Source organism: Phalacrocorax aristotelis, chromosome 3 (assembly GCF_949628215.1).
Source record: "Phalacrocorax aristotelis chromosome 3, bGulAri2.1, whole genome shotgun sequence".
Taxonomy (NCBI): domain Eukaryota; kingdom Metazoa; phylum Chordata; class Aves; order Suliformes; family Phalacrocoracidae; genus Phalacrocorax; species Phalacrocorax aristotelis.
In genome coordinates, this window is record NC_134278.1 from 27,559,633 (window position 1) to 27,577,302 (window position 17,670).

Here is a 17,670-nt window from a genome sequence, read left to right on the forward strand (position 1 = left end):
GTATATTTTGAGTGAAGTACTAACATTTAGAGGTATGATTTGGAGGTGTGATATTTATTAATATTGTAGGTGGTTCACTAGCTGCAACTTAAGAAGAAAATAAAAGTAATTTTACAAAATGTCTGTATCAAAAAAGAATATCAACAAAACCTATCCATAACTATTGGTGATTTTTTGCTTTTACCTTTCAAAGAATATACGAAGCCAGTGTCATTTTGTCACACATCTCAGAAGCAAAATCACAGCAGAAGAAAATAGTATTACAGGTTTATTATGTCTCAAAATATAGAAATATATTCCAACAGCATATTTTAAAGAATAATATAACATTAATCTTCAGTTTCTTATTCTCAAAATGGTACACCATTATTTAAAAATATATTACTTAATGTACCCAAAATTTAGTTTCCATCAAATTCCATTTAGAATAAATTGAGTTCAAAAAAACATATCCACCTACCCAATTTATACAGAAAACAATAAATTTTTTGAAGACGACCCAGGGATTTAACTGTTCCAAAATGGTAATTCAGTTGGAGACATTATGTTTTGCTATACACCCTTGTGCATGAACTGCAGCTAAGCATAGATATGTAGGTAATGTCAGTATAAAATAGAGATGGAAGTGTAAAATGGAACGGTTGTATTAAGGGGAAATATCTCCCAAGACTGAAATCAGAACTCTTAATTTAAAAAAAAAAAAGAAAAAAAAAAGAGTGTATGCATAAAAAGGATTTATGTATTACTCCAATAGCAAGATAAAATAAATTAGTTTCTGCAAAAAGGCAGTTGCACATTCACATGCATACACACAGTCACACGCACACATTGATTTTATCAGTCTGTAATAATCTGAGTTTTCTGAAATATGCTTTAAATAACCAGAGAAGTCAGAGTTCTCTGACTTAGACTGTCTAAGGAGAAACTGATATGTCCTATTCATTTTTTAACAACACTCTGAGAACTGTTTAAATGAAGCATTTTTAATCAAGGTAATTAATAGTAAAGGATATATTATAATTAGCCATGTAGTAAAGAGAAAACAGAGTTTCTATTTCCCATTTCTGTAACACTAAAACAAAGGGGTGTCCAAAGACATTATATGTGGTAAATTCAAAATAAGCACATGGGTAGTGGTGGTAAGAATGATAATCTGCACTTAGTTGTGAAATTCACAGCTACAGGATTTCATTTGAGGTCAAAAATTTAGTGAGAATATAAATTATTTATACGGATTTAAGAATTTTCAATGTTACAATAGTTAATGCTCAAAAAAAAAGGAAACATATCCCATATTACATCTCATGATTTAAACCAATTTCCACCTGATAGAAAAGCAGATGGGACAGAAAGTAGGCTGCAAATTACCCAGAGGCTCATTATGAAAGGTGTTTTTCATTTTTGCCTGAAAACAGCCACCATAAGGGACAAGATTTTTGCTTAAACCAGTGACAACTGCTACATCCCCTGTGCCTTCCCTCGCACAATCAGAAAGCACATCCAAAAGTGGGAGGTAAATAAAGCAAAGCCCTTCCACAGCCTGTCTTCTGTATATTTTGTGTATATAGTAATTTGTGTATATAATGGGAAGGCTTGTGTTGTTTTTTGTTTTATTTTACCTTGTGCTGTTATTATAAAAATATTTGCCAGAGCAGCGTGATAGATAATAGATTGATGCGGTTTGAGGTAAGAATGTTGTAGTTCAATCTTTAGTGTTAACTTGGAAAGTCACAGATAGAGGGGAGAGTCTGTCTCCACAGAATTCCCAAAGCTTTGAGCCTTTTACAAACTCTGCAGCCCACAAGCCAAGAAGTAACATACTCCTCCAGTTACACTCATCTTGTTAAAGAAAATAGTTATAACAATTATGTGCAATCTTTTCACATCTATTTTCTAGCTACTATTTATTTACTTAAACACTGTTCAACGTTTCATTTTTTCTAATGGAGCAGAACTTCTAAAAGAAGAAAATATGTTTAGCCAAGCAGTTTTGTTTAGGTTTTTTTTCTGTGCCTTTTTCTAAATAAATACCCCACCACAGTTTTCATTGGCACAATATGACCAATCGTATTTTAGTTCCTTTAACAATATGAAGCAGTTACAGAAGTTCTGGAATTTCTAGCTTTAAAAAAATCTATACAAAAGCTTTACTTTAAAATATTGAAATGAAATGAAATAGATTCCAGTATGGTCAACTGAAAAATTAGTTTGTGAAGTTCTACTGCATAGTAAGGTGACCCATAAAATAAATGTTTTTGAAATTTTGCTCGTACAAAAGAAACTATATACTTTTAAATAAATAAAGGCTACTATATACATTATACTGTACATTTAAATGAGAGACGACATGAAATGGAATAAATTTAGGACTGCCTTTTCATCAGCAAGGCTCATATCTTGACTTTATTACAATTCTGAATAAAACCCTCTGCTTTAGATTATTTTCTTTTATTCTAGTGGCAGCCACATGAACGCACCACCATATTCCTGTATTTTTTTAAAATAACATTGGAACTGTCATCAAAGTAGAGCACGGAGATTGCATTCAGTTTTGTTGGTGCACAGCATGGCTTTGGTACATGATCAGGGAACATCAAATGAACCTGAAAGACAGATAAATACATAGCTCATATATCAAACAGAGAGGTACAAGGACAACACCAGTGCAAAACATGTCCTTGCAATTCAGGGAGTGCTGCGGTCACAGATTTTCCTTGGTTAGCAACTTTAAAGCACAACTTACCTCCAGAACATTGCTCTGATTTCGGTCACACAGACAGAGTTATACAATAATAGCAGATGGAGAGAGAAATGAGGAGAAGCAGCCAGGACAGAAAGTTGGTTTTCAGATTAAATTTAGGAGAATGTTGGAGTTAGGTAGTTGCTCAGGAAAACACTTACGCCTATTATCAGTACCATCTCTGCTGAGGACAGTGCTTAACATGAAGCACAGGTTCAAGCCCCAGGTCTCACTGGGACCCCAGCATGCGCTAAAGTGCTTTCCTGTGTCAGGGTCTCAGCGTGGAGGAAAGTCTGTTGCAGACAGCAAAGGGTGCGGAGGCAAAGGCTCATACTGAAACTGTTTTCAGCCTATGAAATGGTAAGATGCAGGTTCTCAGACAGCACGAGTGCATTTTAAGGTCTTATCTAGGTATCCGTGGATCCAATTCTACTTCCACTGAAGTAAAAATCAATTCTTAAGGTGGGTGCCAGCTGGACAGAAGGTTTGGAGAAAGGGCTGAGGCAAAGAAGGCTTTATGTTCACTAGGCTGAAATATATCAATGAAAGGTTAAAGAGAAGGAAAAGAGTTTTGAACAGCATCCCAGAATGAACAAGATCTAGTGGAAATATCTGAAAATGGGGGAAATACAAGTTCTTTGTACTTGAAAGAAGGTTGGATGTAATATTCTACACATGCTGAAGACTTGGAAACTGGGGAGGCCAGAAAAGAGGGGGTTGTAACAGAGAGGGCAAGAGATTGTTAAGGCATGGATGAAGACTTCAGCAGTAATAGGTTTCATTTGTATGTTAAGTCTTTGTAAATCTGTTAGAGCCATCTGTCTTGCAGTGATATAAGCCCAGAGCCTTTGCCAGACAACAAAGAACAGTCTATCAGGAAACGATTTTTACATAACTGTTACCATGAGAAGGTCTTTTGAAAAGAGCAATAATAAATCCTGAAGTAGCAGTTTAGTAAGGGTTCAGACACACATTTAAAAGAGTTTAACAAATGAAGAGCAAAGCACTGGAGAAAAAAATTATTGTGCCTCATCTAGGCACAATAACTGTGCCATAACTGCCCCTACCGCCCCAACTGGAGCTACGTGGCCCTGCTTAACTCCGCACAACAACGATGCTGACAGCATTTTCAAAAGTGAGCCTCGAAGTCAGTGCAAGTCAACCTGCTGATCCACTGACTCACACGATCAGGAGGTCAGCACTGCTCCAACGCCTGTTCTGAGGGTGATGGGAAGCGAGAGAGTAGAAGAAAGCTTATATAATTTCTTAAATGCAGTCTGTCTTGTATTTGTATGCATCTGTATCATCTGTCTGCCTAAGTTAACTCTCAGAAAAAGAAGAGAGAGAGAGAGAGGTACTGGCCCAGCATTTCTCCTATTCTTGTTACAAAAAAAAAAAAATTCAGTAAAGTTTGGAGGGGTACCAAGGAACAATCACTTCCCAACCCAAAGAGTGGGCTTTTTTTAGAATGGTGTAATCAGTATGGCTGGGAGATGATTACATTTGGATTAGGGTGGGGTGTATGAATAATTGTTTCCCAAGCCATCCCCATGTGCACACCTTGTGTAAATCTGAATTTTGTATAATTTAAACCAGAAAGCATTCAACTACTGTTATCTCATCTAATTTATGTGCAGTTAAAATTTAATTAGCCTCATGATTTTTTGGCTGCACAGCTGAATGCATGTATAGTACATGCAGAGGGAGACACACAATTCCAAAAAGGCTATAAAAAGGAGGGAAAATTTAAGTATCTAATTTAAAAAATAGGACAAACTACACAAATTTCTTCACAATGCAAAATTAACCATTTTTGGAAAGGACAGACACACAAGAGAAAGTAGCACCGTGCCACTTCTTAACAGTCCATAACTGTAGGAGGGAACCCTAACATGGGGATCTCACTGGTATTGGCAACTTTTCTGGACAATTTTTGCATAATGCTAAACTATTGCTTTGCTGACCTATTTCTTTCCAGCTCAGGACTGCATATATGTTGTTGTTCATCATCTCCTAGGCACGTTGCTATATTCCTTGCCAACTGGCATATGCTGTTCCCTTTCACCTGAACTCCTTGCCACACTTCTATTTATTTCCAGCCTCTGACATTTTCCCTTCTTTTTGTAAATCTTGCTGACTCGAATTCTGGTATGTAGGAACAATGTTGCATTGGTGGCTGGACTTGGAGAAAGTGCATAAATAAAAACTTGAATGGAAAGGAAAAGGTCTCAGCACATGCCGAGGTTTTAAAAATGTCCTTCTCATGTAGAAATACTTGGCAATTTTCACAAGCAGAATTTGTTTTCTATCAGAAAGAAATCAAACCTTGTTTGTTTGTTTGTTTCTGGGTTTTTTGTTTGTTTGTTTATTTGTGGGGGGTGTTTAGTTTTGTTTTGTTTTGTTTTCCCCAGGGGGTAATAGCTGCACTCATTTCTGAAGGGGGAAAGGTTTTTCAGGAACAGATTTTTTATGTCAAAATCAAAGAAAAAAATCACCATCCATGGACAGACTCATCAGCATAGTCTAATGGTCAGGATACTTTCCTATCATCAGTTTAAATCAGAGGGAGCCTTAAAACCTTGTTTCTCTAACTGCAGTCAAATGCCTTGACCTTTCCAGAAACTAATTAGGGATAGCAACCCATTTCTGTTCTGATTTCATACTCCCACTCCATCTCTCATTCCTCTGCTTCTTAATCATTCTAGTACTAATGCTGTCCAGAGCCAGTTCTTCAGCTGGCACAGATGAAAAACAATGACCAGAAATCAGACTTACAGCCGTACATATAGGCGTGGTCTAAAGGACTTGATTTCTGTAGGTGCTGTGTTTTCGGAACTGTAGTTGAATGCTGCTGGGGTAGAGGAGGCCTAGCCAGCTGCTTCATCTAAGATCATCTTTTTGGCTGTTCCAGTTGATGCACAGGACTAACATAAGAACTAGCGGAGGCAGAAAGCTGGTTGCAAATCCCCTTTTACAAGTACCAGGCAGAGCAACAGATCCAAAGACACTTATTTATAAATTGCATTTGTTTGCCAGGCATGACTGAACACTATTTCTTACATGCAAATTCATCTGCTTGCAAAGCTTCACATTAAATTACAGTTTAAGCATCTCTGCCAATATTTGACAACAGAGGTCCACAGAGTGGCCAAGTGTCAACATTTCTGGAAGGTATATCGTGGAGATGTTAACACGGAGCTTCAATAAGCTGCAGAAAACTCTTGGAAGCGGGACCAGGGGGCCCATTTGTTTTCTGTGTACACAATTCTCCAGTAATACGACACAGTCTTCTCATGTGTTATGGCATTTGAAATGGAAGGGAAACCTACCACACAGGACATTCTGGATGGTTCATCCTCTCTCCAGCATAATCATCACAGCATGTCTTTGAAATGGGTTGTCATTTACCCAGAAAAAATCAAAATCCAATAGTAGTAAACAGAGAGGAAGAGATAGCCCCTGTGCCGAGACACTTTAAACTGCAAAACAGGCAAAAACAACATAGGAAGAGGCATACCAGAGTCTGAACAATGGCGTGGTTTGTTGCATTCATGTGGGCATTGAGGGGGAAAGAACACTCTCCATCACAGTAAAACGCAGCGTAGCCCTCGGGTGCAATAATCCAATCCTAAAACAAAAACAAATAACCCCACTCTTCTTTTTTTTTCTCACACAGAAAATTTAAAACTATATCAAGCTAACTAAAACATGTCCAAGGACAAAACCAACTTCAGAATGTGGCATGTTCAATTACTTTTTTTTTTGGCCAAAAAAAAAAAAAAGGAAGTATTTGCTTTGTTCTTGCAAAACTCAGATGAAAATTAAATTTAGAAAGCTGTACTGAATACCAAGTAATGAGGCTGTAAGGGGAATTAAAGGTCCAAATATGTCTGTTCAGAAAACTTTTCTTCCCAGACCGAAAATCTTGAGCACCTCTTGGTGCCACAAAAGTCATAAAAAAGCATCCTCTTTCTTCAGCATACTCAATACCATTAACTGTATTATTGTGTGAGACTGAGGGTGGCTAGAGATTATGTGTTGGAACGTCACTGAATCAAGCATTTTGAGTATTTCTAGCAACACAGCATGGGGAAATGACCTCAAGAGGGAAAATATTTTAAAATGTTAATGAAAGATATGTGTTTAGTTTGCTGAATTCCTCCTTTGCCAGGCAAAGGTAATGGAGGTTCTGAGGGAAGGGCAGGGACGGTCAAGTACCTACTTCTTGGGTTTTGTTTATTTTTATCTCATTTCACCCTGAGTTTCTCGGATCAAATATTGTACAGTGTAGCTTTAGCTTTCCAACTGCAACTTTGAATTCTTCAACTTTTTTTTGGTGAAAAAGGTAGATTTTCTTTTCTCTATTGCCACCTTGAATGAATGATCTGAGAGCTTTGCACATCTTGGGACACATCAGAATTTACTGTTTCAAAAAATTAAAAAACTGTTGATACCTGGAAAAATCTGTGATCTACAGAGAGACAACAGCTCACTTGTTTAGTAGCCTGAGTTTAGATCAGCACCACAAGCCTGCTCTGTGGCCATGGACAGAGTGATTATGCTCTGCAGACTTGGGAAAACTGTCTCTGCCTACTTCTTCAGGCTGCTGTGAGGATAAACATACTACAAAAAGTTGGGCCATATGAGAATATGAGCTAGATATGTAAAGGATGAGCTGTCACTGAAGAAACAGTGCACCACTTCTCCTCATAGACCTGTTCTGCTTATGGAGGATTGTTTTAAAATAATTTGGATAAATGTGAAGTGCACAGACAGCCATCTCTGAGTTCTTACCTACATATGTAATATGTCTAGGTTATAGGTTGCTGATGGCCTTCTTGTTCTTTCTTTATAGAGGAGAGCTCCTTGCTTTCTGGAAAAAAACCTAGACTGTTCTTTATTTTCTTTTCTCAAAATGCCCTGCCTCTGTCTTTACAACCTTTTACTACAAGTACCTTCTTTTTTTGTTACTCTGTGGCAGGATGAGTTTTTCCCAGAAGTTACATAAACTTAGCTATGGTGTTATAAAAACCACTGAATAGTGGTCTAGTTCCCTAAGGACTCTACCCCAGTGAAATCCCTGTGACCTTCAGTAGACAGCACTGAACCAGGGAGAATTCCACTGCAATTTCAAAAGATCCATTTCTCAGTGTGGGGATTTTGGTTTCACTTACTGCAGTTCTATTAATATCTTGAGTAATACTTCAGATTTCTCTTTATGTGAATGAATCCAGATTGTAAAGCCATTAATGTATGCAAAATCTTTCAGAGAACAGCAGCCAAAACAGGTAAAGCAATAGTGATAGGGATTCATCACAAATGCATTTAAAGAATTTGTCTCTCATCAGTGAAATACCAATTACCACGAAGAAAACAGACTATAAATAATGGGGGACTGTAAAATAGATTGCCCCAATTTGAACTGATAGGAAACAGCATTTGTAATCATACCTGCCATCCTAAGTCTCGGAAACTCACGTAAAGTTCATGTTTCTTACATGCTTGCTTTTGCTCACTTGTGTTATAATCTACAGGAAGAAAATAATAATAATAAATTGTTTAGAAACATTGCTAGAACTGACAAGATTTAACTATTTTTGAGCTGCTGAACAAACTGTACAAAGGAAAGGAACAAGCATTCTGTCAATTATATTCCTAGGGCTGGTTGTAAAGGCAGTGTAAACTTGGAAATGCAGAATCATCAGTGTCAGCCTGATACAATTTGTGTACACAGACAAAATGATGCATTCAGCATTAGGGAAAACAGGTTTACAAGATGTCTGTTGTCTGGCTAGCTAGGTAACAACTCTGGTAATATGCACACAGGTAATCAAAGAACAACAAGTGAGAGCCTGATCCAAGATACGGGAAGTAATCTGTATGATGGTGCAGGTTTAATTGCCAGGTAAAGAAAGTAGCCCAATTCAAAAGATATATTAACAATGATAAAAATTTTCCTGAAACAACAGAATTTCCAAAAGCCTGTTATTGAAATGTTAGTATGTTTTGTACTCTTTCATTTTTTACCATATTTTCTGGAAATATTCACCACTTAATGATCTTTAGTTGGTAATACTAGTGTAAACAAGTAGACTAACAGATGCTTTTTAAATGTTTCTGCACTGTCAGAGATGTGTCAGGATAGAAGGACACAGAGAACCTTCCGTATGTGCTTCTCCAGGACAACCTTAATGCTGGAGAAAATCCAGTACTTATTCCTTGCTGCCCCTGAGCAACAGGAAAGACAGGGAATAGGGTCATGCCTTCACCACATCAGCACCCCAGGGCTGGTTTGTAGTGCTAGTCAAGTGATGGCATCAGTGAGGCATGCAAAGGAACAGGGAGGACAGGCTGTCTCCTCTAGTTCCATTTCAAGAATGTTTAAAACGGCTTTTTGGACCAAAATAACCATTCTGGCAGGGGAAAAAAAAAAAAAAAGTTGGCTGAAATTCACAACAACAATAAAAAAAAAGAAGACACTGAAAAAGAAGCAAAAAGTTCATTTTCAGGAATAGAATTTTTTTTTAAGGAACAGTTTTTTTAACATTAAAAGACTTGAGGCTGCGATGGGAGGGTCTCTGTTGAAGAATTCCTGGAAAATTAAGAGAGAGGCCTTTTTCACATAAAATTAAAGAAAGGGAGTTCTACAGTCTGTGAGATAACCCATTGTAGTGCTTCACTACCTTCCAGAAAACTCTTCCAAATAGCCGGCCTGAAGGAACTTTTCTGCAAATTTACCAACTGCTTCTTATCAGCTGTCCTGATCTGTGCTCTCATTGCTTCTCTTGGTTCTCTTCAGTTTCTCTGTGTCCTTCAGAATACGTGATGGTCAAAAGTGAACACAGTGCCAAATAAACTAAAATAATTACTTCCTACGATGTCTGGGTTATTTTCTAGCAGCATATCCCAGAACAGGAGTTTTGCAGCAAAACCATGCTGTCAAATGATTAGCTTCAGACCCTTTTTTTATATACTCCTGCCTAGTCACCTTAAGATAGTGTTGTATTTATGCACTTCAATGAATAAAGAACAGGTTGGGGGTAAGGGTGTTGATGAGAACTGCAGCAGGATGGGGCTGCAGCAGCCATCATGCAGTGGAGTTAAAAGGTTCTGAGACAATCACAGAATCGTTTAGATTGGAAAAGACCCTTAAGAACATCAAGTCTGTTAACCTAGGACTGCCAAGTCTAACACTAAACCATTCCCTAAGCACCATGTCTACATGGCTTTTAAGTACCTCCAGGGATGGTGACACAACCACTTCCCTGGGCAGCCTGTTCTAATGCTTGACAACCCTTTTGGTGAAGAAATTTTTCCTAATATCCAATCTAAACCTCCCCTCGCACAACTTGAGGCCATTTCCTCTTGTCCTATTCCTCATTACATGGGAGAAGAGACCGACACCCACCTCACTACAACCTCCTTTTAGGTAGTTGTAGAGAACAATACGGTCTCCTTTCAGCCTCCTTTTCTCCAGAAAACAACCCCAGTTCCCTCAACCTCTCCTCATAAAACTTGCTCCATAGACCCTTCACCAGCTTTGTTGCCCTTCTCTGGACACGCTCCAGCACCTCAATATCTTTCTTGCACTGAGGGGCCCAAAACCAAACACGATATTTGAGGTCCAGCCTCACCAGTGCTGAGTGCAGGGGCCCGATCACTTCCCTACTCCTTCTGGCCACATTATTTCTGATGTAAGGCAGGATGCTGTTGGCCTTCTTGGCCACCTGGGCACACTGCTGGCTCATGTTCAGCCATCTGTTGACCACCACCCCGGGTCCTTTTCTGCTGAGCAGCTTTCCAGCCACTCTCCCCCAAGCCTGTAGCATTGCATGGGGTTGTTGTGACCAAAGTGCAGGACCCAGCAGTTAGCTCTGTTGAACCTCACACAATTGGCCTTGGCCAATCGATCCAGCCTGTCCAGATCCTTTTATAGAGCCTTTCTATCCTCAAGCGCATCAACAATACCACCTCACGTGGTGTTGTCTGCAAACTTACTGAGGGTGCACTCAATCCCTTCATTCAGATCATTGATAAAGATATTAAAGAGAACTGGCCCCAACACTGAGCCCTGGGGAACCCCGCTTGTGACCGGCCGCCAATTAGATTTAACTCCATTCACGACAACTTTCTGGGCTCGGCCATCCAGCCAGTGTTTTACCCAATGAAGAGTACACTTGTCCAAGCCATGAGCAGCCAGTTTCTCCAGGAGAATGCTGGGGGAAATGGTGTCAAAGGTTTTATTAAAGTCTAGGTAGATGACATCCACAGGCGTTCCCTCATGCACTAAGCGGGTCACCTTGTCGTAGAAGGAGTTCAAGTTAGTTGAGCAGGACCTGCCTTTCATAAGCCCACGATGACTGGGCCTGGTCACTTGGTTGTCCTGTACCTGCCCTATGATGACACTCAGAATTATTGCTCCATAACCTTTCCTGGTTCCAACATCACACTGACAGGCCTGTAGTTCTACAGATCCTCCTTCTGGCCCTTCTTGTAAGTGGGTGTCACATTTGCTAACCTCCAGTCAACTGAGACCTCCCCAGTTAGCCAGGACTGCTGATAAATTACAGAGTGGCTTGGTGAGCACTTCTGCCAACTCCCTCAGTACCCTTGGGTGGATCCCATCCAGCCCCATAGTCTTGTGTGTGTAGCAGGCCACTAACCGTCTCCCCTTGGATTATGGGGGCTTCATTCTGCTTCCCATTCCTGTCGTCCAGCTCAGGGGGCTGGGTACACAGAGAACAACTGGTCTTACTATTAATGATTGAGGCAAAGAAGGCATTATCTCAGCCTTTTCCTCATCCTTTGTCACTATGTTTTCCCCTGCATCCAATAAAGGATGGAGATTCTCCTTAGCCCTCCTTTTGCTGCTAATGTATTTATAGAAACATTTTTTATTGTCTTTTGTGACAGTAGCCAGATTAAGTTCTAGTTGAGCTTTGGCCCTTCTAGTCTTTTCCCTGCATAACCTCACAACATCCATGTAGTCCTCCTAAGGTGCCTACCCCTTCTGCCAAAGGTCATAAACTCTCCTTTTTTAACTGAGTTCCAGCCAAAGCTCTTGGTTCAGCCAGGCTAGTCTTTTTCCCTGCTGGCTCTTCTTTTGGCACACGGAGATGTCCTGCTCCTGCGCCTTTAAGATTTCTTTCTTGAAGTATCTCCAGCCTTCCTGGACTCCTTTGCCCTTCAGGACTGACTCCCAAGGGACTCTGCCAACCAGGCTCCTAAACAGGCCAAAGTCTGCCCTCCAGAAGTCCAAGGTGGCGGTTCTGCTGACCCCCTTCCTTACTTCTCCAGGAATTGAAACCTTTATCATTTCACGATTGCTATGCCCAAGATGGCCTCCAACCATCACATCACCCACAAGTCCTTCTCTGTTTGCAAACAACAGGTCCAACAGGGTGCCTTCCCTAGTTAGCTCATTCACCAGCTGTGTAGCTGTATCAGGAAGTTATCTTCCACACACTCCAGGAACCTCTCATACTGTTTCCTCTCTGCTGTGCTATATTTCCAGCAGATATCTGGCAAGTTGAAATCCCCATGAGAACAAAGGCTAGTGATTGTGAGATTTCTCCCAGCTGCCTATAGAATATTTCATCTGCCTCTTCATCCTCGTTGGGTGGTCTGTAACAGACTCTCACCATATCTGCCTTGTTGGCCTTCCCCCTGATTTTTACCCATAAACTCTCAACCATATTGTCACCATCATTAAGCCCTAGACAGTCAAAACTCTCCCTCACATACAGGGAGTACCTCCTCTCCTTTCTTACCTAGCCCTTCGGAAGAGTTTACCAGGAGGTGACCAAGACCAACAACAGCATTGCAACCCTGGAATTCAGGAGAACAGATTTCAGCTTGTTCAGAGATCTTCTTCACATGATTGCACGGGAGACTGGCATGGAAGGCAAAGGAGACCAGGAGAGCTGGCTGATCTCCCAGGACAACCTCTGAGAGAAGCGCAAGGCAAGTAAGTTCACTCTCTTGTGCAGGTTAAGAAAGTATGGCACAAAGCCACTGTGGCTGTATAGGAAACCCTTAACTGAGCTCAATTTCAAGTAGGAAGTAATAGGAAATAGGAAATAATACAAATACATTTCCTGAGCATGCAGGGATGGATGTCAGGAAGGCCAAAGCTTAGCTGGAGTTGAAAATTGTGAGGAATGTGAAGGTCAACAAGAAGGACTTCTATCGGTACATTCATAGCAAATAGAAAAACTAAGAAAAATACAGATTCATTGTTCAGTAGGACAGATGACCTAGTGACAAGGACTCAGAACAGTTCAAGGTATTCAATGACTTCTTTGTCTTGTTTTTTACTGACAAGACTTACCCTTAGGACTCCCAAGACCCCTCAGCCTAGTGACTGAAGTCCTACCCAAAGGAAAAGAAATAGAGTTAGGAGCCACTTAAAGAAATTGAAGATACATGAGTCCATGTGAGCAGGAGGGATGAATTTGATGGTGAGCAATGAGCTGACTGACATCATTGCAAAGTCACTACCTGCCATTTTTGAGTGTTCATTATGACTGGAGCATATTTCTGATGATTCAAAAATGGAAAAGGTCTCAACTGTCTTCAGGAAGGACAATCAGCTTAGCATAAGTTTCTGAGAAGTCTGTTGAGCAAATCCTCCTGGAAGCCATGTCCAGGCACATGAAGAACAAGAAGGTGTTTGGGAAAAGTCACCATGGATTTACTAGGCCAGATTGTGCCTAACCAGCCTGATTGTTTTCTGTGACAAGCTGACTGGCTTTGTGGGCTTGTGAAGAGCGCTGGGTGTTGTTCACTTTGTTTTAGGAAGGTTTTTGATACAGACTCCCATTGCTTTCTTATAGCTAAATTGGTCAGATATGGTTTGGATAGGTAAAGAATATAATGGGTGGAAACTTGGCTGGGCTGCTGGGCTAAAAGGGTTGTGATCAGTGGTACAAAGTCCAGCTGGCAGCTGGTTACTAGGAATCTCCCTAAACGATCAGTACTGGTGCCAATACTGATTAATGTCTTCGTTAGCATCCTGGACAATACCACAGAGTGTACTCTCTGCAAGTTCACAAAGGATACCAGATCTGGGAGGACTGATCAATCATCCAAATTACCAATAACATGTTGGACTGAAACAAATCCAGAAGAGACTCAATGAGGATGTCATTCAAAATACCCACCCAAATTTTACTCTTATTGGTAACATGCTCTTGGAACATGCTTTTTCTTTTTTTTTTTTTAACAGGCTTTGTACCCACTTTCTGTTGAATAGACCTGAGCCCCATATGTCTCCTGAAACTGTGTCAAAAGCATTGCACAAGTCAAGATATATCCATCTGCAATGCTAAATAATTTGTTGTAGTACCACTAGGGATGTTAAGTAAGACTTTGTAAGCTGTAATGCCCCGAATCTTCATTCCTGTTGAAAGACAAACGCTGCCTTATTTCCTACGGTATTTTCCTAGCCCTTCATGGGTTGATTCTCAGTGGTACTCATTAAAGGTTCTCCACAGGTAGTTAGTTACCTACTGCAATCTCAGATACCCTCAGCTTCTCCAGGGCATATAGGGTCAAAATATATGCCCACATCCATGGGTCTCCTGTGTCTTTCTGGAATAGCCACTTGAAGCAAGGCAGGACAACCTAGGACACCATGAGTTCTGAAAAATCTGTATGCCTTTAATATAACCAAAAACTCTTAGTCATGATTTGTGCCTAGTTGTCTGTAATAATCTAGTATGTTCTGCACACACATTAGAAGTTAGATGAAGGTAGTGGAGAGTAAAGGAACTTTAACTTAAAAAAATTTAAACTATTTCACGGATCACTCTTTAAAATGATCTGTATAATGATTTTGGCTGTATCAGTGCTCATAGGAGCTAAATATTGAGCTTTTCTGTTTCAGCTGTTAATGGGAATCTAAAATTAAATCATGTAGAATGCAGTCACTTTGCAAACACTGTGACTGAAAAATGTGGGAAAGATATGCACATGAGAAAGTCAGGATAATAACAATCGGGTTTTAGATTGCACCCAAGCAGGCAAACAAATGAAAGCTGACGATTGTGCTTTTGGCAGTTTTCTCTCTGTCGTGACATTTTCATATTGAAGAATACGTACAGAAGTTTTAGCACCAGAATGTAGCAAAAGTCCCTACAGTTAAAGCAGAAAGGCTGAATAATAAATGTGTAATTCATCACATAGTCTCATTGTATTGATACTTAGAACTATTTGGATATAGGTTAACCAGGTGTGGATGAGTGGTCACACCAGAACACCTGATATGATGGTCCATGATTCATGTGCAGACATAGATCTGCAAACCATCTAACCCACACACCTATGAAGAAAGTGAGACTCGCCCAAATCTGTATTCCTTCCTTGAATTCTATCTTTCATATAAGGCAAATGTTGTGTGTAATGTAACATTTCATATAAGTATAGAATGTGACATACATAATAAGGTCTGCTGCCAAGGTTTCAGTTTCACATACTGAGCTTCAAGGCCCACATGCTTATTCTGTTAAGAATCCAAACTTTAGGCTATTGTGACTAAGAAAACATTGTTCCTCAGCTATTCAGGGACCGCATTTGGGATGCAAACCCCTACATAGCAGAAAGAACTGTGGAAGGAGGGCAAGAAAAATATAAGAAGCTTAACAAGTTCTTTTTTTTTTTTTTTTTTTTGGCAAGGGAAATTAAGACATATAGACATGTTGACATGTTTATATATACTATCACAACTATCACAAAGTACTGTGTTCTTAATTAATTAGTGTGACTTCAACCAATAAAATACAGGAAATACACAGTTAAGTGTTGTTTTCTGGTTTTATCTCACCACATGATGACCAAAAATTATGTAGCTTTTGAATTTCCCGTTATAAGTCACTATTTGGTATTTAAATGTGGATATCCTCTAGTGCCCAATTACACTGTCATTCTTTTTAGGTGATGTCCAAAGGAACAAAAAACAACAAAGCCAGCCTTTGTTTTAAGGAATGGTTATGTGATGTACTTTGGGAACAAGTTGTCTTGTTTTGATTTGGTTTAATTATTTTTCTTTTTATCTACAGTTTGACCAGAATAAAACTGGGTAAGTAACACACAGTTCAACCCTCTGTGCATGGCAGGCAGGTGGAGTCTGCATGCTAAGTTTCTCCCTGTCTTTACACTGCACAGAGGTCATATTCTCTTGGAGTTCTTAGCAACACAGGGATGCTGACCCCAAACCTGTCAACATTTGCTCAGCTGTTATATTAACTGACACATAGATTTTATTTGCTTCATGTCGTGTTTGTGTATATCTTCATTAATAATAAAAAAAAATGTTGTCCAGTGGAAGAGAAGAACTGAGTTACCCAGTAGGGTTTTCTTTTTTTTCCTCAGCTATCTGCTGAGGTCCAAGAACTTGGAAAAGAAAGAAAAAGACAAAAGCCAAGGGCAAAAGGATGGAGGAAGGGGGTGGGGGGAGAAAAAAAAAAAAAAAAACAACAAAAAAGTGTGCATGTGGGAAGAAACAGAAAAGAAGGAAAAAGCAAGGAGAAAAAGAAGACATGACTGTAGTAAAGTTGGGATTGATCTGCAAATGAAAGTACAACCAAATTCTGTGACATATAAATGACAGCATACCTGTCTGGGTCTGGCTACATAACCTCTGGCTATGTAGATAAGCATTTTTCACAGTCAATGTCTAACTTAGATACTGTAGATAAAAGATTATGGACTTATATTACACAACGATGTTTGCCCATCACTGTGTCATTTATGTCAACAGTGTCGTGCATCAGGGGGCAGATAAGAATTAAATATGGCCTATTGACAGACTGCCTTGAGGAAGATGATGGACAGAATCCTTTGGGATTTTCTTTGGTTGAAATATGAAGAGATTAATTATACTAATCAGCTTTCTCCCACAAGCCTGCTGGGATGCAGCATATCCACTGCACTTGTACAGTTCCTGGGGCTGGTGAATAGGAGGAAAAGAGCATAGCTTTTCCCTGATAATAGGCTGTCCCCATGGAAGGACTCTGCCTGTATTCTGTGAAGATGTGAAGATCTGGGAATAAGAATTTATTCTCTCTTTCGCATCTTTTTTGCACACTGGAGCATCTGGATAGAATCTGCACATTGCCTTTGTGGCCATCAGTGTGCTAATCTGCAGATTTTATTGAGTATTGTTGCAATAGTTATTAAAAGGAAAATTGTTCTGAATCACTTATAGCATTAAAAGTCCCATCACTGATTGTTAATGGCACACATATAAAAGAAGTTTTTTGTGATTTGGGAACTCTTGAGGTAAACTGACTTGCCATGGTGCAGGAGCTACTCCTCCAAGCAGTTTTGCTACAGAGGACATTGCTGCGTGAGGTTGTGGTTACTTATCTGCCTTCAGCTTTGCCACCTGTTACAGCAAGCCCGTATCTTGCTGCCTCCATCTCCAGTCAGAAGTTGCTGCCCCGCCTTTGATGAAACTGCACTTGCAGTTTCTTCTTAACCTAATTTTGTTTTAACAGGATGGTTTTCTTGGACTGCAACCTTTTTTGACAGAGATCTGGCATTGACCAACATATATAGTGATGCACCTCTACACTTATGCGGACTGGGGACCTAAAGAAGTTAGAAGAAAAATCGTTTCATACGCTCATTTCACTAGAGAGTATTCTGATTTTTCTTGGTTTACAACAGCTCTGGAGCACAACTGGATACAAAGATGAAGCTGACTGGTGTGTTAAGAGAGACAGGCAGTTATTCCAGAGGTAATTCTCAAGCCAATGCAATGTGTGTTAAGACTGAGTTTTTCCCAAGTTAAACCAGCAAAGAGCTTGTGTTCAATTTTCCTGCTATAATCAAGGAGGCTTAACAAATCTGTTTAATTCTCATTTCCTCATGGACAAGAAAGATAGAATTCAATCTGAAAGTATTATATTTAGGCATCTTGTGTGTAC

The 17,670-nt window shown here is 39.7% G+C and overlaps 1 protein-coding gene across 3 annotated transcripts in view; it reads right to left on the reverse strand.

Annotated features, from left to right (window-relative positions):
• Positions 1-255: 255 nt before the first annotated feature.
• Positions 256-17,670, reverse strand: part of BMP5 (bone morphogenetic protein 5) — a 61,943-nt gene continuing 44,528 nt past the window's right edge. For all 3 annotated transcript variants that reach the window (XM_075087002.1, XM_075087001.1, XM_075087003.1), the window contains 3 exons: positions 8,192-8,268; positions 6,258-6,368; positions 256-2,603 (listed from right to left, as the gene is read on the reverse strand). In XM_075087002.1, the coding sequence (XP_074943103.1) occupies positions 2,454-2,603; positions 6,258-6,368; positions 8,192-8,268 (338 nt within the window). In that variant the 3' untranslated portion in view covers positions 256-2,453. The remainder of the gene's footprint in view (positions 2,604-6,257; positions 6,369-8,191; positions 8,269-17,670) is intronic.